This window comes from Nerophis ophidion, linkage group LG06, assembly GCF_033978795.1.
Source record: "Nerophis ophidion isolate RoL-2023_Sa linkage group LG06, RoL_Noph_v1.0, whole genome shotgun sequence".
Lineage (NCBI taxonomy): Eukaryota > Metazoa > Chordata > Actinopteri > Syngnathiformes > Syngnathidae > Nerophis > Nerophis ophidion.
In genome coordinates, this window is record NC_084616.1 from 69119289 (window position 1) to 69143080 (window position 23792).

General features: G+C 40.3%; 1 protein-coding gene across 3 annotated transcripts in view; it reads right to left on the reverse strand.

Moving 5' to 3' along the window:
* Positions 1-23792, reverse strand: part of dmd (dystrophin) — a 518793-nt gene that overhangs the window by 265467 nt on the left and 229534 nt on the right. For all 3 annotated transcript variants that reach the window (XM_061904726.1, XM_061904725.1, XM_061904723.1), the window contains 6 exons: positions 21506-21606; positions 21304-21415; positions 14810-14923; positions 14586-14741; positions 14341-14511; positions 9219-9401 (listed from right to left, as the gene is read on the reverse strand). In XM_061904726.1, the coding sequence (XP_061760710.1) occupies positions 9219-9401; positions 14341-14511; positions 14586-14741; positions 14810-14923; positions 21304-21415; positions 21506-21606 (837 nt within the window). The remainder of the gene's footprint in view (positions 1-9218; positions 9402-14340; positions 14512-14585; positions 14742-14809; positions 14924-21303; positions 21416-21505; positions 21607-23792) is intronic.

Genomic DNA, 23792 nt, shown 5'->3' on the forward strand with positions numbered 1-23792 from the left:
CGTAAGCGGCATGGCCGGAAACCAACATTGAATGACCGTGACCTTCGATCCCTCAGACGGCACTGTATCAAAAACCGACATCAATCTCTAAAGGATATCACCACATGGGATCAGGGACACTTCAGAAAACCACTGTCACTAAATACAGTTTGTTGCTACATCTGTAAGTGAAAGTTAAAGCTTTACTATGCAAAGTGAAAGCCATTTATCAACAACATCCAGACACGCCGCCGGCTTCTTTGGACCCAAGATCATCAAAGATGGACTGATGCAAAGTGGAAAAGTGTTCTGGGGTCTGACGAGTCCACATTTCAAATTGTTTTTGGAAATATTCGACATCGTGTCATCCGGACCAAAGAAAAAGCGAACCATCCAGACTGTTATCGACGCAAAGTTCAAAAGCCAGCACCTGTGATGGTATGGGGGTGCATTAGTGCCCAAGGCATGGGTAACTTACACATCTGTGAAGGCACCATTAATGCAGAAAGGTACATACAGGTTTTGGAACAACATATGCTGCCATCTAAGCGCCGTCTTTTTCATGGACGCTCCTGCTTATTTCAGCAAGACAATGCCAAGCCACATTCAGCACGTGTTACAACAGCGTGGCTTCGTAAAAGAAAAGTGAGGGTACTTTCCTGGCCCGCCTGCAGTCCAGAAAATGTGTGGCGCATTATGAAGCGAAAAATATGACAGCAGAGACCCCGGACTGTTGAACGACTGAAGCTCTACATAAAACAAGAATGGGAAAAAATTCCACTTTCAAAGCTTCAACAATTAGTTTATTCAGTTCCCAAACGTTTATTGAGTGTTGTTAAAAGAAAAGGTGATGTAACACAGTGGTGAACATGCCCTTTCCCAACTACTTTGGCACGTGTTGCAGCCATGAAATTCTAAGTTAATTATTATTTGCCAAAAAAAAAAAGTTTATGAGTTTGAACATCAAATATCTTGTCTTTGTAGTGCATTCAATTGAATATGGGTGGAAAAGGATTTGCGAATCATTGTATTCCGTTTTTATTTAAATCTAACACAACTTACCAACTCATATGGAAACGGGGTTTGTATTTGTTAAGTGTAAAATTGAGCTGCATTTTTAAATGAAAGAAACAGCTGTTTTATTGCTGGATGTCGCAAACTGTAGCAATTCTTTTGGGAAAACTAATAGTTTATACCGGGGCGAGCATATACCAAGCAAGAGGTTCACGGTAAAGAGGGGATGTGACTCCTCCCCCTTGACCAACGTAAAACAATCAGGACTAAAATAAATAATTGGTAACTACATTTGAAATGCTGCATAAGACACTGCACATTCATATAGTTCTCTGTAAAGTAATGTCTTCTGTGCAAATTTAAAGAAAGTGAACAGTGTGTGATTTACTGCAACACTGTCAGTCTTTTAAGGTTTTATTTTTGGTCTGTTAAAATAAACAGTTATGCCTAAAAGGCGGGGAGTAACTCAACCCTCTTGAATAGCTTTTAAGTCAGTTTTTATGATTTGAGTTACCACATGATTAATATGTGGAAATTACAATTGAGGTAGTTGATACATAAAATAGTTTTTAATTAAAGGCCTACTGAAACCCACTACTACCCACCACGCAGTCTGATAGTTTATACATCAATGATGAAATATTAACATTGCAACACATGCCAATACGGCCTTTTTAGTTTACTAAATTGCAATTTTAAATTTCCTGGGAGTTTCGTCTTGAAAATGTCGTGTAATGATGAAAGGAAGGAAATACGAGCGCTGCACACACACACAGCTAAAAGTCGTCTGCTTTGACGGCATAATTACACAGTATTTTAGAGATCTGTGTTGCTGAATCTTTTGCAATTTTTTCAATTAATATCGGAGAAGCCACGGTAGAAAGAAGGAGTTGGGAAGCTTTAGCCTTTAGCCACACAAACACACGGTGATTCATTGTTTAAAATTCCTGGAGGTGAAACTTTACTATGGAGCGCGGTCAAGCAAGCATGAATCACGACCGAATGTCAACCAGCAGGTTTCGGTGAGAAAATTGTGGTAAAAAGTCGTTTCTAACCGGACAACAGCTGAGCTCCGACTATCAGGTACTATTTAACTCACTAAAACACTAGCAACACAATGGAAAGACAAGGGATTTCCCAGAATTATCCTAGTAAATGTTTCTAAAAACATCGGAATCTGTCCAATTCAATCGCGTTTTGTTTTTTTTATTAATTTTTTTAATATATTTTTTTTTCTAGTCCGTCGCTATCAATATCGTCAAACACAAATCTTTAATCCTTGCTCAAATTAATGGGAAAATTGTCGTTTTCTCAGTCCGAATAGCTCTTGCTGCTGGAAGCTCCCATTAAAAACAATGTGAGGACATGAGGAGCCCTCACCCTTGTGACATCATCGTCTGCTACTTCCGGTACAGGCAAGGCTTTTTTATCAGCACCAAAAGTTGCAAACTTTATCGTGGATGTTCTCTACTAAATCCTTTCAGCAAAAATATGGCAATATCGCGAAATGATCAAGTAATACACATAGACTGGACCTGCTATCCCCGTTTAAATAAGAAAATCTCATTTCAGTAGGCCTTTAATGGTGGATTTTTTATGTAGATACATTGTGATGAAGTCTAAGTTCATTGTGTTCTTGAAACTGCACCAATTTTTCCCACATAATTTTCCTCTATCTTGAAGTGTTTCGTCAGGAGGATTATTTGTGATACGTCCATTTTCAGAAAGTACTTGCTCTATTTTGGGTTAAAGTAAAATTAAGAAAACAGTCGCATGATTTTATGATTTTACCCATCCGGCCCGAGCGGGAGTAGATTTTCCTCCATGCTGCTCCTGAGCTAAAATTAATTTGACACGACGGCTGTAATGAAACAACTGGAAATATCTGATGCAGTATATTGGGATTGTATTGTATGCATGTTCGAAATAAACTGAACTGAACTGATTTGGGATCCATTTAATGCAACAGGATTAGTCTTGTTTGACACTAACTTTAATTGCGCAAAATGTATTATTATTCTAGTCGCAGCACCTGAAGAAAGGTGATACTTGTCCACATGGAGGTTGAAGCTCACAGCTGGGAAGCTGAGTGGATTGCAACTTGGAATGGTCAAGCAGCAGACACTCAGCAGGCAGAAGGTCAGAACCATTTCCCTTGTGGATCATTAAAGTTTGTCAAAGTCTAAGGTCACACGCCATTGTCTTACCTGAACAGTATCTTAATATCTTTACATGCAAACTGTGCTGTGAGAACGTTTGAAACAAATCTATTTTCCATTATTTTTTATTTCAAATGTGAGTTTCTTTAAATTACAAACCCCGTTTCCATATGAGTTGGGAAATTGTGTTAGATGTAAATATAAACGGAATACAAATCCTTTTCAACCCATATTCAATTGAATGCACTACAAAGACAAGATATTTAATGTTCAAACTCGTAAACTTTATTTTGTTTTTGCAAATAATAATTAACTTACAATTTCATGGTTGCAACACGTGCCAAAGTAGTTGGGAAAGGGCATGTTCACCACTGTGTTACATCACCTTTTATTTTAACAGCACTCAATAAACGTTTGGGAATTGAGGAAACTAATTGTTGAAGCTTTGAAAGTGGAATTCTTTTCCATTCTTGTTTTATGTAGAGATTCAGTCGTTGAACAGTCCGGGGTCTCCGCTGTCGTATTTTACGGTTCATAATGCGCCACACATTTTCGAAGGGAGACAGGTCTGGATTGCAGGTGGGCCAGGAAAGTACCCGCACTCTTATTTTACAAAGCCACGCTGTTGTAACACATGCTGAATGTGGCTTGGCATTGTCTTGCTGAAATAAGCAGGGGCGTCCATGAAAAAGATGGCTCTTAGATGGCAGGATATATTGTTCCAAAACCGCTACGTACCTTTCAGCATTAATGGTGCCTTCACAGATGTGTAAGTTACCCATCCCTTGGGCACTAATGCACCCCCAAACCATCTCAGATGCTGGCTTTTGAACTTTGCATCGATAACAGTCTGGATAGTTCGCTTCCCCTTTGGTCCGGATGACACAATGTCAAATATTTCCAAAAACAATTTGAAATGTGGACTCGTCAGACCACAGAACACTTTTCCACTTTGCATTAGTCCATCTTAGATGATCTCGGGCCCAAAGAAGCCAGCTGCGTTTCTGGATGTTGTTGATAAATGCTTTTCGCTTTAGTAGAGCTTTAACTTGCACTTACAGATGTAAAGACGAACTGTATTTAGTAAAAGTGTTTTTCTGAAGTGTCCCTGATCCCATGTGGTGATATCCTTTAGAGATTGATGTCGGTTTTTGATAAAGTGCCGTCTGAGGGATCGAAGGTCACGGTCATTCAATGTTGGTTTCCGGCCATGCCGCTTACGTGGAGCGATTTCTCCAGATTCTCTGAATCTTTTGATGATATTATGGACCGTAGATGTTGAAATCCCTGAATTTCTTGCAATTTCACTTTGAGAAACGTTGTTCTTAAACTGTTTGACTATTTGCTCACGCAGTTGTGGACAAAGGGGTGTACCTCGCCCCATCCTTTCTTATGAAAGAATGAGCATTTTTTGGGAAGCTGCTTTTATACCCAATCATGGCACCCACCTGTTCCCAATTAGCCTGCACACCTGTGGGATGTTCCAAATAAGTGTTTGATGAGCATATCTGAACTTGATCAGTATTCATTGCCACCTTTCCCAACGTCTTTGTCACGTGTTGCTGGCATCAAATTCTAAAGTTAATAATTATTTGCAAAAAAATCAGTTATCAGTTTGAACATCAAATATGTTGTCTTTGTAGCATATTGAACTGAATATGGGTTGAAAATGATTTGCAAATCATTGTATTCCGTTTATATTTACATCTAACACAATTTCCCAACTCGTATGTATATATCGTATGTATTTTATTTTTGCTATTCTATTCCATAGTGTTAATTGATGCTGCTTCATGATCATTGTTTTATTAATGAATAACAATTAAGGTTATTGTGGACCAGAATACTTCTATATGTTCTATGCCGTCACTTTCTGATGCTTCCTAGGTTCAAACAGCTCCAACATAAAAATGTTCGGATCATTTGGGACATGAGGGCTAGTTTTTTAATCATTCCCAAAAAATATGTGACATAAATTCCACTAAAAATGAATGGACACATTTTACACATTTGTTTGGATAAAAACATTAAAACATAACCGTAGAATCCCACAATTCCTAACACTCCTTATATTGTTGATTTCTAATTTGACAGCGGGAACTTTTACACCTGCCACCTTTCTCAATCGATTCAAATAGTTCCAAAATTAAAAACCTTCAGCTAAATCAGGTTATCAATCTTCACAGCCCCAAAATCACGGCATTTCCTGAAATTCCACATTTTCCCAGAACAAATGCCCTCTCATCTAAGTCATTCTTCGTACTTCCACTTTTTTCAACCCTATCAAACCATAAAGGACGCAACAATCAGGCTATCAACATTCCAAAAACAGCACATTTTGCACTACCAGCATTCTAAAATATTATTCCACTTTTCTCAAAATTCCACCTTTTCCTTTAACACAAATTCCCTTCAATCTTAAGAATTCTCAATACTTCTAAATCTTTCAGCTACTGTTGCAACCTTGAAATGTTCAACTCATTCAAATTGTCGACATTAACACAATTCTCAGTTTTTCCATAATTCCAGATTTTGCAGCCAAAAATCTGTATTTGTAAGGATTTCATTCTCTAACAGTTTTCCCAAACATTGAGTCAAACAATTTTCCACATCTATAAATTCCACTTTTCCTTTAATTCCACATTTTCCATATAGTAGTTCAGCCCAGTTTCAGCTCTTTCTCCAGAAGTTTCCTTCTCTAATAAAGAACAAAATATTTACTATTTAGTCAGTACAACTGAGACAGGTGGAACTTTCCCGACTCCCAAGTGGAATGAGAACGTTTGTGAACTCCATTAACGCAAAATGAGAGATGCTGTGGGTGGTCCGCCATTATTACAGACCGTCAAATTAGGTGATCCGGAGCTGCAATTCTGTTTTAAACAATCAGGTCTTTCATCCGACAAGACCATTTTGAAGCTGCTATTTTCAAATCCAGTTCTAACATACAGTGGGGCAAAAAAGTATTTAGTCAGCCACCGATTGTGAAAGTTTTCCCACTTAAAATGATGACAGACGTCTGTAATTATCATCATAGGTACACTTCAACTGTGAGGGACAGAATGTGAAAAAAAAATCCCAGGAATTCACATTGTAGGAATTTTCAAGAATTTATTTGTAAATTATGGTGGAAAATAAGTATTTGGTCAACCATTCAAAGCTCTCACTGATGGAAGGAGGGTTTGGCTCAAAATCTCACGATACATGGCCCCATTCATTCTTTCCTTAACACGGATCAATCGTCCTGTCCCCTTAGCAGAAAAACAGCCCCAAAGCATGATGTTTCCACCCCCATGCTTCACAGTAGGTATGGTGTTCTTGGGATGCAACTCAGTATTCTTCTTCCTCCAAACACGACGAGTTGAGTTTATACCAAAATGGATACATGGATGATACAGCAGAGGATTGGGAGAATGTCATGTGGTCAGATGAAACCAAAATAGAACTTTTTGGTATAAACTCAACTCGTCGTTTTTGGAGGAAGAAGAAGAATACTGAGTTGCATCCCAAGAACACCACACCTACTGTGAAGCATGGGGATGGAAACATCATGCTTTGGGGCTGTTAATTAAATTTTTGTTTCTTTTTGTAAAATTCAGTCTTTTACAGCATAAGACGAAACAGAAATTGCTAGGTTTGTGTGCTGTATCGGTACTAAAAAAGTTTGCAGTACTAAGGAATTAAAAACGATACTATGCTCCATCCATCCATATATTTTCTCGAGCTTGTCCCTTTCTTGGTTGCAAGGGGTGATGGAGCCTAGCTCAGCTGTTATACCATGATATTTTATTTGGTACATGTTGAAAGGATAAGTGTGAGTAGTAGATGGCAGTCTTACATATGAGATACATACAGAGTGGAATATGACTCAAATAAACAACACTAACATTGTATATGTTCCATTGAAAATATAGAACATTACAGACGGCGCTCAAAAATCTATCAAAATGTTTTAGTACGTGTGGAGAAACCAACGGGCCAACGGCGGGGCAGGGCACGCTGGAGCCCTGCCAAAGATGGCGGCAAGGAGGCGGAGATTGCGGCTGAGCGGAGAGGCAGGGCGTGCCGGGAGCGACGCCGCTACAATCTAATTCAGGTGTGTGGATCGCGGACCGGCACACAATTGACTTATCTCCTCACACTGTATAAAAGGGGAGAAGGAGGAGAGATCGAGGCAGAAGGAGTAGGAGAACCCGCAGCAGAACCTGACCACCGAAAGCGACTGACAGCGAGCCGAAGACAGCGACAACGCGGCCGGCTGAGAGCGAGCGAGGAGCGAGCAGGAGAGAAGGAGCTGAAAAGCAAACCGACCGCAGACAAGATTGTGTTATTGAAAGAATAAACAAGAGTCAAACCTGCTCAAAGCAGTGTCCTTCCTGAGTGGTCCATGGAACCCGCACGACGACAGCAAGAGTCGGTCACAGTACGATTTTGGTAAGCTATGAAGCACCACTGCTTGATGGATTGTACTGTGCTTCAACAAACAAGTATTGACTCGACCCTCTCATCGGAAGGGCGCCTTATAATCCTGTGCGCCTGATGGTCCGGAAAATACAGTAATTGTATTCAATAGTTAATGAATCAGGTATGTATACAGAATTCTGCAAATATGTCTGAGTAGAAAGTGAAACACTGCTGTGCTGCGGCAGTGTTAATGGATTGAACAAAAGCATTTGACACAATTAATCATAAGATCTTAATAAACAAATTAGAAAGGTATGGCATCAGAGGGTTGGTCTTGAACTGGGTAAGAAGCTACTTAACCAACAGGAAGCAATACGTGAAGACAGGTGAACACACTTCTACAGAGCTAAAAATATCTTATGGCGTACCTCAGGGATCAATACTCAGACCAAAATTGTTCAATCTCTATATAAATGACATTTGTAATGTTACAAAAGACTTAAAGTTAGTATTATTTGCAGATGATACATTTGTATTTTGTTCAGGAGAGAACACAGAAGATAACACTAATAATAACAGAAGAAATTAACAAATTAAAAAGATGGCTCGACAAAAAACGACTTTCTTTGAATCTCAGTAAGACTAAAATAATGCTATTTGGTAACAGTAGTAGAGAAAGTCAAACACGAATACAGATAGACGGAGTCAACATAGAAAGGGTATTTTAAAACAAATTTTAGGGTGTAATAATAGATGATAAATTGAATTGGACGTCTCAATGTAAAAAATATACAACATAACGTGGCAAGAAGCACATCAATAATGAATAAAGCAAAACATGTTCTAGACCAAAAATCACTTCATATTCTGTACTGCTCGCTAGTGTTACATATCTGAGTTACTGTGTAGAAATGTAGGGCAACAACTACAAATGTGGGCTTCATTCACTAACTGTGTTACAAAAAAAGATTAATTAGAATAACACATAATGTTGGATATAGAGGACATACAAACTCTTTATTTATTAAATCACAATTATTGAAATTCAAACATTTGGTGCAATTGCAAACAGCTAAAATTACGTACAAAGCAAACTATAACCTGCTACCCAAGAATGTACGAAATATAACCTTAATGGAAAATCTAATTTAAAAACATTTGTATGCACGTACAACACTTAAAACCTTCAGTATATCAGTATGTGGAATTTAAATATGGAATGGATTAATCAAATAAATCAAACAAAGCACAAATATGATTCAGTTTAAGAGACTGTTCAAACTACACGTGTTAACAAAGTACACAGAACAAGAATTGTAATGAACATCTTGAACCTTTTCTTTTCTTCTTTTTTTTAAATTGACACAAGGATTATTTATATATTTAATATTGTATGCTTACTACGGTATATTATTTATTATTAATTTGTTCACTGTTCTGTTACAGAGAACAAGGCAATTGGATAAAATTGCTATGGTATGAAAAGGAGTAGGAATAATTAAGCTTTACTTCTTCCTACTCCTTTTCGGACGTGCTGTAATGAAACAACTGGAATTGTGTGATGCATTACATTGTATCGCATGCATGTTCCAAATAAACTGAAACTGAACTGAACAGAAAGTGTTGCAGACATATCTTGCCTCACGATAATAAAAAGGTTACCTCCAGAGTTTTGCATTTTCCATCCAGGCGGCTGCAGAGGCGCTGGTAGTTAGCCTTCAGCACATCCAGCTCTGAACGCAGGGCGTCATGTGCCGTGGGAGGGGCCTTGGCGATAAAACTATTCACGCTGTCAGTCAGAAGCTTCACCTTGAGCTCTTTGGAGTGAACCTCTTCCTGAGCCCTCTGAAAAACGCAAACACACTTCAGGTCAAAGTAAGAATGCACACAGTGTGGAGGAAGATGTGGGCTTAATAGACGGACTAAGAGAAAGATGCACCAACCAACAAATATTGCTTAACAAAGCTGTAGAGTACTCAATCACATGCTGGCCGATTGAAAGGCGATAGCGCCTCCACAATTACAGTTGAGGTATACACTTGCACGTGCAGAATGTGAGTGTCGACACTGGCCGAGAGTTGGTTGGCGGCCGAGAGTGGAGTCGGCTCTCTTGGTTGCTTTGTTGGATCTGCTCCTGTCTCTGGCCATGCTCCTTCCACCCCAGCAGACGATGGCGTGGAACACCGCAGAGGCCACCACAGTGTATATGTTTATTGTACTTTTTATTCATAGCTGTATGTAGAAGTGGCTGGATGTATCCGCTGCTTTAATGTCTTTAATGTCCTTTGAGTTCTTTGATGTTTCCCTCTTACACACGTGAGAGGGATGTGTAGATAGATAGATTGATAGATAGTACTTTATTTATTCCTTCAGGAGAGTCCCTTTGGAAAATTAAAATTCCAGCAGCAGTGTACAGAGTTGAGATCAATTTAAAAAAAAAAAAAAAAAAAAAAAAAAAAAGTAAAAAGTAAATAATGGGGGTTTAAAAGGAAACAAAATAGAGAAATATTACAAAAAGAATAAAAACAATGGGAATAACAATATAAAAGTAAAATAAGAATAGAACAAGACAAAGTAGGCAGTAGTGACCATGTTATGAAAACGTATTGCACTGTTAATGTTTTGCATCCCCTGTCATCCTAGTACCCCCCCGCCCCAGAGAGGAGTTGTACAGTCTAATGGCGTGTGGCACAAAGGAGTTCTTGAGTCTATTAGTCCTGCACTTGGGATGAAGCAGTCTAGAACTGAACAGGCTCCTCTGGCTACTGATAACGCTATGCAGAGGGTGACTGGCATCATCCAGGATGCTCACTAGTTTGTCCACAGTCCTCTTCTCTGCCACCGTCACCAGTGAGTCCAGTTTCATTCCCATTGTAGAACCGGCCCGCCTGATCAGTTTCTCAAGTCTGGAGCTGTCCTTCTTAGATGTACTGCCCCCCCAGCACACTACCATGTAGAACAGAACACTGGCAACCACAGACTGGTAGTACATCCACAGGAGTTTTCTACAAATGTTGAAGGAGTGCAGTCTCCTGAGGAAGTACAGCCTGCTCTGTCCTTTCTTGTACTGGTGGTCCGTGTTAACAGTCCAGTCCAGCTTATTGTCCACCCAAACCCCGAGGTACTTGAATGTGTCCACGGTCTGTACCTCAACTCCCTCAATCACAATAGGTTGTGACCGTGGACTCGACCTCCCAAAGTCAATGACCAGCTCCTTGGTCTTTGACGGATTGAGCTGCAAGAGGTTTGTGTGACACCAGACAACCAAGTCCCTCAACAGGTTCCGAAACTCCTCCTCTCTGCCGTCCCTGATGCACCCGACGATGGCTGTCATCCGCGTACTTCTGGATGTGACACATCTCTGAGTTGTAGCAGAAGTCAGCGGTGTACAGGGTGAAGAGAAGAGGGGCCAGCACCGTTCCCTGCGGTGCTCCGGTGCTGCTGATCACAGTCTCAGACGTGATGTCCTTCAGTCTGACGTACTGTGGCCTGTCGGTGAGGTAGTTCGAAATCCAGGCAACCAGGCAGAGGTCCACTTGCATTTTGTAGAGCTTGTCCTGAAGGAGGCGGGGCTGGATGGTATTAAAGGCACTCGAGAAGTCCAGGAACAGGATCCTCACAGTGCCATTTCCCTTATCCAGGTGTGAGTGGGCTCGATGCAGCAGGTAAAGGATAGCATCCTCCACACCAACGCCTTCCTGGTACGCAAACTGCAGGCTGTCCTGGGCATGTTGCACCTGTGGTCTGAGGAGGCTGAGAAATAGCCGCTCCAATGTCTTCATTAGATGAGAGGTGAGCGCCACTGGTCTGTAGTCGTTCAGCTCACTGGGGCAGTTCTTTTTGGGAACTGGAACGATGCATGACGTGTACTATGGCTATGAGTTGTTGTTGATTTTTTCCCTTGGCCTCAGTCTGGACCCCCTCTCCAGAGCCCAGGCTTAGACCGATTTTTTCATTTTATTTTATTTTAATCTTCTATTTTTTTCTCCCAATCCCCCGCCTGTATCTAACCTTTTTTGTAAGGAGCGCTGGAAGCCGACAGACCCGTCAGCAATCCTGTTCTGTCTCCCTGTGATGTTTGTCTGATCTTGAATGGGATTGTGCTGAAAATTTTAATTTTCCTGAAGGAATAAATAAAGTACTATCTAATCTAAAAATAAAGTACTATCTAATCTAATGTATGCAGGGATTTGGCTGACAATGACTGACACTCACACAAACATGCGTCCGCACAGCATACTATAGTTCAGTGGTTCTCAACCTTTTTTTCAGTGATGTACCCCCTGTGAAAGTTTTTTTTTAATTCGATACCCCCTAATTAGAGCAAAGCACTTTTGGTTGAAAAAAAAGAGATAAAGAAGTAAAATACAGCACTATGTCATCAGTTTCTGATTTATTAAATTGTGCAAAATATTGCTCATTTGTAGTGGTCTTTCTTGAACTATTCGGAAAAAAAAGATATAAAAATAACTAAAAACTTGTTAAAAAATAATAAAGTGATTCAATTATAAATAAAGATTTCTACACATAGAATTAATCATCAACATAAAGGGCCCTCTTTGGGGATTGTAATAGAGATCCATCTGGATTCATGAACTCAGTTCTAAACATTTCTTCATAAAAAATGACATTTTTAACATCGATATTTAAGGAACATGTCCACAAAAAATCCAGCTGTCAACATTGAATATTGCATTGTTGCATTTTATTTTCACAGTTTATGAACTTACATTCATATTTTGTTGAAATATTATTCAATAAACATATTTATAAAGGATTTTTGTTGCTATTTTTTGAATATTTATAAAAAAATCTCATGTACCCCTTGGCATACCTTCAAGTACCCCCAGGGGTATGCGTACCCCCATTTGAGAACCACTGCTATAGTTAACTGACTGTATTGCAATCCCTCCTCCACAGCTTCATATCACAAATATCAATTACACTGTAGAAAAACTCCACACTTCGGGTACATTTTGTCGAGAACATGTCAATGCATTGTTAATTTATTAAACTAACTAGAAAATATTTAATTTACATGACGGCATGTAATTTCTGTCTCTATATGGTCACATTTTCAATGTATCCCTGTCCTCTGAATCAACTAATTAAATGACATGTTTTGGAAGTGTACGATTGATGAGGCAGGAGCCGAAGATAAAGAGCACCGATCCTTTACCTTGCACTTAGACAGTTACAACAGGAACAACTCAACAGCTCGACTCGTGAATTTCTTGTTCCCTTTAACCCTGAACGGTGAAAATAAACATTATAACCAGAGAGAGGTAGATAAAATAGAAGTGGTCAGGTAATAGACAGATATCATCTATGACTGGATGGCGAGTGATTATATAGCTGGATGGAGTGCAGAATGAAGGATAGATAACCCCCCCCACGAATTCACCAAGATTAACAACAATTTACACAACATGGGTTATACTTGTTTAGCGCGTTTCTACCTTTAAGGTACTCAAAGCGCTTTGACACTATTTCCACATTCACTCAATCACACAAACATTCACAAACTGATGACAGGAGCTGCCATGCAAGGCACCAACCACGACCAATACTTGACAACCCTCCCGGATTTTCTGGGAGACTTCCGAAATTCAGCGCCTCTCCCGAAAACCTCCCGGGACAAATTTTCTCCCGAAAATCTCCCGAAATTCAGGCGGAGCTGGAGGGGGCGTGGCTCAGCAATGTTGTGACCCTCTTAAACAGGACAATACTGCCATCTACTGTACATAGAATAGAATAGAAAATAAACATATTCTACATTTAAGTGCAGTCAAGGAACATGCATTAGGGAGTCTGTTCTGAAGCCCACAGTAAAAAGAGACGTAACTTCATCACGTCGCCTGGTTATTGACTCCAACCCAATATATTACACTGTCATATATTGGGTTGGCTATCAATTGAAAGGCGCTTAAATTGCCAAATTCACCCTTTTAGAGTTCGGAAATCGGTTAAAAAAAACATATGGTCTTTTTCTGCAACATCAAAGTATATATTGACGCTTGCATAGGTCTGGTGATAATGTTAGATAAATGATAAATGGGTTGTACTTGTATAGCGCTTTTCTACCTTCAAGGTCCTCAAAGCGCTTTGACACTACTTCCACATTTACTCATTCACACACACATTCACACACTGATGGAGGGAGCTGCCATGCAAGGCGCTAACCATGATCCATCAGGAGCAAGGGGGAAGTGTCTAACTCAGGACACAACGGACGTGACGAGGGTGGTACTAGGTGGGGATTGAACCAGGGACCCTCAGGTTGCGCACGGCCACTCTTCCACTGGGCCACGCCGTGCTAAATATTCCCCTTTAAGGAGCGATCGCATTAGAGTTGGCTATGCTGTGTGTGTGCATGCTGATGCAGATATTGCTTGTATCAATTATCAGCCCAATCCATGTGCACCCCAAATGTAAATATAAAGGAGAGATCACATTTCAGTGGACTTAGCTCTCAGGCAGGCTCATGACTTTGTGCATTATCCTGAGAAGTCCTTTTAACGTCTCTAATGTTATCATTAATAACTGGTATCACAACTGATCCATGATTTGGCCAGGTTGCGTGCATGCATTACTGTGGCCTGGTTCACCTCCTCTTCCAATTGTGCCAGGGGTCGAAACGTGCACTGAAGTTAAGCGCTTAAATTTGCCAAACATGCCAGAAAAATGGGCTTAAGCATGGAGCGAATGGTAACCACTTAAAAGACTTTAGTAAGCGAATCAGGTTGGTCTTTGTCCCAAAGTGAAACTGTGTACTGTCACATACCTTAAGTTCCTCCACTGCTTTGCGTAGCTCTTCGGGTGTCTTGTAAGTGAAATCTCTCTCCAAGTAGTCTTCCTCAGCCTGGTTTATCCACTCCTGCATCTCCTGCATTTCCTTCCTCAGAGCCATGGTCTTATCCAGGCCGCCTTTCAGAGCTGACTTCTTAGCATAAGCCTTCATGGAGACATCACAGGTGGAACAATTGATGCCTCGCAGATGTTGGCCTTGTGAAGGCTTGTTGTACCCACCTGTTTGCAAACGTTCTCCCATTGAGCGTTCAGTTCATCCAGCTCCTTCTGAATGTGGATGGCGAAAGGTGGCTCCGCCTCCTTCTTTAGTTGCAGGCCCACTTCGTTGATTCCGTTGACGCTGGGCTGGATGGTGTGGATGTCGTTCACCAGGGCCTAGACAATAAAAATCGGTCAGAGTTTAAGTCGGTAAACTCAGGATGAGGCACAGGAGTCGGGCTGACCGTGCATTGTTCCAGTTGCTTCTCAAGCGCTTCCGAGTCTCCCAGCGCTGGCCATTCCTCATTCAGGAAGATGTCTACATCCGCCATCCACTTCTTCAGCGTCTTCACGTCATTCTAAAGAGATGAGTCATATCACTGCTGATAGGTTGTTGGGTCGTCACAATAAAAGCATTCTCCTGCCTTGCTTTACCTGAATTGTTATCGGTTCTAACACAAACAGGTTACTTAAAGGGAAACATTATCACAATTTCAAAAGGGTTGAAAACAATAAAAATCAGTTCCCAGTGGCTTGTTGTATTTTTTGAAGTTTTTTAAAAAATGTTACCGGTCCCGGAATATCCCTAAATAAAGCTTGAAAGTGCCTTATTTTCGCTATCTTCGAAACCACTATCCATTTCCCTGTGACGTCATACAGGGCTGCCAATACAAACAACATGGCGGTTACCACAGCAAGATATAGCGACATTAGCTCGGATTCAGACTCGGATTTCAGCGGCTTAAGCCATTCAAAAGATTACGCATGTATTGAAACAGATGTTCGGAGTATGGAGGCAGATAGCGAAAAAACAAAATTGAAGAAGAAATTGAAGCTATTGAGCGAATAGCTATTGACGCTATTCAGCCATAGCGTGGGTGTACCTAATGAAATGGCCCATAGCATGGCTGCCTTATTAGCATCGCCGATAAAATGTGCAGACCAAACGATCAGGACTTTCGCATCTTGTGACACTGGAGCAACGTAAATCCGTCGATTGGTAAGTGTTTGTTTCGCGTTAAATGTGGGTATCTAGTTTCAAATGTACATACAGCTAGCGTAGATAGCATGTTAGCATCGATTAGCGTGGCATGCTAGCATCGATTAGCTGGAAGTCATGCCGTTACCAAATATGTCTGATTAGCACATAAGTCAACAACATCAACAAAACTCACCTTTGCGATTTCGTTGACTTAATCGTTGCAAAAGCATCTGCAGGTTATCCATACATCTCTGTGCCATGTCTGTCTTAGCATCGCCGGTCAAATGTGAAGACACTTTGGTACATTCAATGGGGGTCTGGCGGCAGATTTCTTGCCAGTGGTGCAACTTGAATCCCTCCCTGTTAGTGTTGTTACACCCTCCGACAACACACCGACGAGGCATGATGTCTCCAAGGTTCCAAAAAATAGTCGAAAAAACGGAAAATAACCGAGCTGAGACCCGGTGTTTGTAATGTGAAAATGAATATGGCGGGTGTGTTACCTCGGTGATGTCACGTTTTGACGTCATCGCTAAAAGACCGATAAACAGAAAGGCGTTTAATTTGCCAAAATTCTCCCATTTAGAGTTTGGAAATCGGTTAAAAAAATACATGGTCTTTTTTCTGCAACATCAAGGTATATATTGACGCTTGCATAGGTTTGGTGATAATGTTCCCCTTTAAGGACATTGAGACTTTTGGTGTGAGGTGGGGTGCACCCTGGACTGGTCAACAATTAGATGACACATACAGGCAGCCCTCGCTTTAAGTCGGTTTTTGGTAGGACTCACTCCTATAAAATAATTATATTCTTCACAAAGAAATAGAAAACTACTTTCTGCGTGTGGTGGAAGAATACATAGGTGATCACACTGAGGAAGGAAGACGTCACTTTTATATCCTTTTTGTTTTTTAACTTGTTTTTTTCTTAACTTTGTCTCCCTGGATCAGACTCTTTCAAAGAAAATGAAAGGGGAAGTGAAGTAAAGTTAGAAATGGTAGAGAGTTCAAGAAGTGTAGAAATCTACATGTTATATAATTCTTTCATACTCCCATATCTTAATTATTGCGTTGGAATCTGGGGTAACAATTACAAATCAAACATCAACTCTATATTCTTACTTCAAAAGAAAGCGATTAGAATTGTAAATTATGCGAATTATCATGACCATACCAATGCTCTGTTCATTGAATTAAAAATATTACAACTGCACGATCTTGTTGACCTCAAAACTGCTATTGTGGCTTACAAAGCTCATAAACACATGCTGACTGGGTGTCTACAGGTGAGATTTAAACCCAGAGAGAATCCCTTTGACCTCAGAGGTTCAGCTTTCTTTCAGAAAGCAAAAATAAAAATGATCCTAAAAAGTAGATGCGTTTCTGTTAGAGGAGTTCAACTGTGGAACAGCTTGGATGATTCCTTAAGATGTTCCATTCACACATTTAAAAACACTTTAAGACCATTGTCTTGAAAAAATATATCACTCTTGAATCAACACTTTGATTAAAAACTAAACGTGGGATATAAGTAATAATGGAAGTATAATTGTTTGTATATATAGTATATAATTGGTGCAAAGGTTTAATATGTGTGCAAGGATATTACACATGCCTTTACTGAGTATATAATTGAACTATGTTCATGGTGTGTATAATGTGTATTCACAATATGTTGTGCAAAGTACATTTCAAAATTTTCGGAAATTGTTTGACATTGCTTAAAGGGTTAGTTAGGCGCAATAAGTTATCAACTTCAGCCTAAACCCTTTCGGTCTGCAAGATTTCAATTTTTTTTTTTCATTTTCAATCTATGTATGTATAACTGTTTGTTTGTTGACCGAAGAACAATAAACTTGAAACTTGAAGTTGAAGGACAAAGGTGGTATCTTTGGTTATCTGCTTCTATGAAATGGATAGTGATAACTAAGCAGCGTAGTGATCTTTCCCTTCTTTCATTCATAGACATAAACGGTATTAAGGAATTGTCGGTGTTTCATTTCATTAAGTTTCATACTGTAAGCTCCCACTTACACAACAATTCAAAAATTAAATAACCACAGCAATATATCCAAAACATTTCAAGCAAGTATAATTGTAGATGACAACCTGCTATTTCGAAAAACATTTTTGTTGAATTTGCTTTGTCTAAATTATTCCTGAATATCTGACCCCAATACTTAAATGTTTAAGTGTGGCTCTGATCCTCCAGTTTAAAGTTGAGTTTGTTTTAGAAAATATGATGGACGCCTGAAAGAAAATTAGCCATAGCTCACAAATCTAAGGGTATCTGTAATGCTTAGGACATTGAATCGACCACAACTGGACTGTTCAGATTAGACTTAGACAAATTGGGAAATTGTTTGACACAGTAGCTCAATTACAAGAGATTGTCTTAGAAGACGTTTGGCCTCTCATCCAAGCAGGCTTACATAGTTCTTGCTCAGTGACTTAGATAGGACAGCTCTGATTCAAGGGTCTGCTGTTGTCTCTAAATGGTACAAATCCCGTTTCCATATGACTTGGGAAATTGTGTTGGATGTAAATATGAACGGATCATCCCATATTCAGTTGAATATGCTACAAAGACAACATATTTGATGTTCAAACTGATAAACACTTTTTTTTTGTTGCAAATAATCATTAACTTTAGAATTTGATGCCAGCAACTGTGACAAAGAAGTTGGGAAGGGTGGCAATAAATACTTATAAAGTTGAAGAATTCTCATCAAACACTTATTTGGAACATCCCACAGGTGTGCAGGCTAATTGGGAACAGGTGGGTGCCATGATTGGGTGTAAAAACAGCTTTCCAAAAAATCCTCAGTTATTCAGAAACAAGGATTGGGAAACGGTAACCACTTTGTGAACAAATGCTTGAGCAAATTGTCAAACAGTTTAAGAACAACATTTCTCAACGGGGTACTGAAAGGAATTTAGGAAGTTCACCATCTACGGTCCGTAATACGATCAAAAGGTTCAGAAAATCTGGAGAAATCAATGCACGCAAGCAATGATATAACAGACGTTTGTTCCCTCAGGCGGTACTGCACCAAAAAGTGACATCAGTGTGTAAAGGATATCACCACATGGGTTCAGGAACACTTCATAAAACCACTGTCAGTAACTACAGTTGGTCGCTACATCTGTAAGTGCAAATTAAAACTACTATGCAAAGCCAAAACCATTCATCTACGACACCCAGAAACGCCGCTGGATTCGCTCGGCCAGACCTCAGCTAAGATAGACTGAAGCAAAGTGGATAAGTGTTCTGTGTCACGTCTGACGAAGTCCATATTTCAAATTGTTTTTTGGAAACGGTGAACGTCCTGAAAAAAGAGGAAAAGAACCATCAGGACTGTTCTAAGTGCAAAGTTGAAAAGCCAGCATCTGTGATGGTATGGGGGTGTATTAGTGCCCAAGGCATGGGTAACTTACACATCTGGGAAGGCACCATTAATGCTGAATGGTACATACAGGTTTTGGAGCAACATATGTTGTCATCCAAGCAACGTTATCATGGACGCCCCTGCTTATTTAAGCAAGACAATGCCAAGTCACTTGTTACAACAGCGTGGCTTCATAGTAAAAGAGTGCGGGTACTAGACTGGCTTGCCTGTAGTCCAGACCTGTCTCCCATTGAAAATGTGTGGCGCATTATGAAGCCTAAAATACCACAACAGAGACCCCGGACTTTTGAACAACTTAAGCTCTACAAAAAACAAGAATGGGAAAGAATTCCACCTGAAAAGCTTCAAAAATGTGCCTCCTCAGTTCCCAAAGGTTTATTGAGTGCTGTTAAAAGAAAAGGTGATGAAACACAGTGGTGAACATAACCTTTCCCAACTACTTTGGCACATGTTGCAGCCATGAAATTCAAAGTTAATTATTATTTGCAAAAAAAAATAAAGTTTATGAATTTGAACATCAAATATCTTGTCTTTGTAGCGCATTCAACTGAATATGAGTTGAAAAGGATTTGCAAATCATTGTATTCCGTTTATATTTACATCTAACACAATTTCCCAACTTATATGGAAACGGGGTTTGTATTTATCCGCTACAAGACAGAACATGCCCAGACAAGGATGATTTTGCTCTAATCTGGTGCAAAACGACAGAGGATACATAATGAGCTGGATGAGAATAATCACAGGCAGGTATTTGCGATGGTACTCTGAAGTTAAGTAGCCAGTGTTATGATTGTCATATTTTGGGGAAGTAAATTGCAACTATCAAAGGCCTACTGAAATGCGATCTTGTTATTTAAACGGGGATAGCAGGTCCATTCTATGTGTCATACTTGATCATTTCGTGATATTGCCATACTTTTGCTGAAAGGATTTAGTAGAGAACATCCACGATAAAATTCGCAACTTCCATCCATTTTCTACCGCTTATTCCCTTTGGGGTCGCGGGGACGCTGGCGCCTATCTCAGCCACAATCGGGCGGAAGGCGGTGTACACCCTGGACAAGTCACCACCTCATCGCAGGGCCAACACAGATAGACAGACAACATTCACACTCACATTCACACACTAGGGCCAATTTAGTGTTGCCAATCAACCTATCCCCAGGTGCATGTCTTTGGAAGTGGGAGGAAGCCGGAGTACCCGGAGGGAACCCACGCATTCACGGGGAGAACATGCAAACTCCACACAGAAAGATCCCCAGCCTATATTTGAACCCAGGACTGCAGGAACTTCTTATTGTGAGGCAGACGCACTAACCACTCTGCCACCGTGAAGCCCAAATTCGCAACTTTTGGTCGCTAATAAAAAACCCTTGCCTGTACCGGAAGTAGCAGACGATGTGCGCGTGACATCACCGGTTGTGGAGCTCCTCACAATCATGGCCACCAGCAGCGAGAGTGATTCGGACCGAGAAAGCGATGATTTCCCCATTAATTTGAGCGAGGATGAAATATTTGTGAATGAGGATAGTGAGAGTGAAGGACTAAAAAATACAAAAAAAAGGCGAGGGCAGTGGGTGCGATTCAGATGTTATTTGACACATTCACTAGGATCATTCTTGAAAATCCCTTATCTGCTTATTGTGTTACTAGTGTTTTAGTGAGATTATATGGTACCTGAAAGTCGGAGGGGTGTGGCCACGGGTGTGGTGACCGCCAGTGTCTCCGGTGGGAGGAGGTAAGAGAGTCCGCAGCTGCAGGAGGACGCAAGCTCCGCTCATGTCTACGGTAAGAGCCGACTTATTACCAACATTTTCTCACCGAAACCTGCCGGTTGACATGTGGTAGAGAACCATGTTCGCTTGACCGCTCTGTTCCATAGTAAAGCTTCACCTTCAGGAATGTAAACAAGGAAACACCGGCTGTGTTTGTGTTGCTAAAGGCAGCTGCAAAACACCGCTTCAGACCTACATCTTTCTTCTTTGACTTCTCCATTATTGATTGAACAAATTGCAAAAGATTCAGCAACACAGATGTCCAGAATACGGTGTAATTATGCGATGAAAGTGGACTACTTATAGCTTGGATCGGGCTGGAAAAAAATGTCCGCTACAATCCGAGACGTCACGCGCACGCGTCATCGTACCGACGTTTTCAACAGGATACTTCGCTCGAAATTTAAAATTGCAATTTAGTAAACTAAAAAGGCCGTATTGGCATGAGTTGCAATGTTAATATTTCATCATTGATATATAAACTATCAGACTGCGTGGTCGGTTGTAGTGGGTTTCAGTAGGCCTTTAAATACTTTTCAGAAGTAACTGGCTTTGTGGTCATGTCTCACCTCAAACTGCATGAGTTTAGCCATGAGCTCCTTAATGGTCTTTGCATTGTCCGTCAGAGTGGTGCTGAGTCGCCTCCAGCGTGACATGATGGAGTCCATCTCAGTCCGATACCTACACAAGTACCAACAACAGTGCTCTTTTCATTTTGTTCCACCTACCCGGAGCAGAGTTGCATGTATCAGAATCCACACTGGCTCTTACTTCTGGCATATTTCAGGTGGAGCTTTCTGGAAGACCTGCTCCACAGTTGATGTCAGGTAGTCTACCTCCCCTTGGTGACTGGTCAGCGCCACCTGGAGTGCCTGTGGAAGTCAGATAAGGAAATATATCTGCTTGCTCTAGCAACACATTGCAATGATTATTTTCTTTGATCTTTGATATTCTTTATGGATGACTTGTAGGATTATCTCACACCCCAACTTCCTTGGTAAATATTATCCAACATTAACAGCAGTTTTACTACTCGGCTGTAACATATTTCCATCCATCCATTTTCTACCGCTTATTCCCTTTTGGGGTCATGGGGGGCGCTGGCGCCTATCTCAGCTACAATCGGGCGGAAGGCGGGGTACGCCCTGGACAAGTCACCACCTCATCACAGAGCCAACACAGATAGACAGACAACATTCACACTCACATTCACACACTAGGGCCAATTTAGTGTTGCCAATCAACCTATCCCCAGGTGCATGTCTTTGGAAGTGGGAGGAAGCCGGAGTACCCGGAGGGAACCCACGCAGTCACAGGGAGAACATGCAAACTCCACACAGAAAGATCCCGAGCCTGGGATTGAACCCAGGACTGCAGGACCTTCGTATTATGAGGCAGACACACTAACCCCTCTTCCACAATGATAAATGATTTATTTCAACATTTGTATTCATTCATTATATAATGTTTCTGTCAATGTTTTATTCCTATTAGATATTCATAAATTTTTAATCCTAAAATTAGATCTGCTTCTTTCTACTCTTTTTCTGACACATTGATGTTTGTAATTTTATTCTATATAGCTAGCCATAGTTTGAACAGTTACTTGGGACTTTGGCCGAATTGGCGATCAGGATTTTTGTGCCTGAATCAGTTTGTTGACATGATTTTCCTCTATCCATCCATCCATTTTCTACCGCATATTCCCTTTTGGGGTCGTGGGGGGCGCTGGCGCCTATCTCAGCTACAATCGGGCGGAAGGCGGGGTTTCCTCCATGTTTTATCAAAATTATTGTTACGATTGGGTCACATTTTATTGCAGTGTTCCTTCCCTCGGGATGCAGACGGACCACTCCGGAAAAGCCGTGCCGGTAGGAACATGATGTAATCCTCGTAAATTAAACACGTACAAAAAACTGAAAACAAGCAAAAGGAAAAACGTGCCGATCGCACGGGAAGTTAAGGTTACTACTTAGCACAGGAAGCATAAACTAGGAGACAAGAAATATTAACGTAACTGTTGCATTCAGCAAACAAAGAAGCTAGACTGAGTGTGGCGGGAAAAGTGAATAAATAGCTCTCTGATTAGTGGTTGACAGCAGGTGAGCGTGCCGACCACTAACCAGAGGCATGTGAACCCAATTAATCCCCATGGAAACTTAAACAAACCCAGAGGTGCACAAACAGGAACTAAGGGAGTCCAAAACTAACAGAAAAAAACAAAACATGATCCGGGCCATGGATCATGACAATTATCGTGTTTTAATCAGAAATGTCAAAATTAACAAGTAAACGTATGTGATTAATCACAATAATATTGCATTATCATGTATAAACACGTTAACCACACTATTTATTTTGACTGTACATTGTCATTTACTTAAACCGCAGCTGTTACCTAAAAGGTGGCATGGGTTGTTATACGGTCAGTGATCATTAAAACATAAGAGAGCAGAATGAAACAAAGATGGCCCCCCGACTGGTGTGCTTGCTGTTAAATTTCACTTCCTTGTTGTTTTGCTGCAAGTTTTGAGCAAATGAATGATGTGCATTGAGGTAAAAAATGTTTAAAAATGTCCTTGGACAACATTCTGACAACAAAATGGTTTTGTTTTCCAAATATTGGGGTCTTTTTTAAGTGAATTAAAAACTATTAAATAATCATGAATAATCCAAATTCAAATGTGCAATTGTAAATCAATCAATCACAGTTCATTTACATAACCCTAAATCACGAGTGTCTCAAAGGGCTGCACAAGCCACAATGACATACTCGACTCAACCCAATGGGTTTAACTTGATTTAAAAAAAAATATAATTTGACAGGACTAATATTCTATACTCATCTCTGACAGACTGTAGCAAAGAATTTGGTTGTATAGCATTATACTGCTAGGCTTTTATTTTTAAGCTTACTTTGCACTGAACAGGAAAACACATTTTAATGTGATGTGACCAAACCAGTTAAGATTTTGTTACTTTTTTAATTTGTATTTTTTATCAACAGAAACATTTTCCCTTCGCTTGCACTCAGGAAAAATAGTCTGGAGACAAAAAG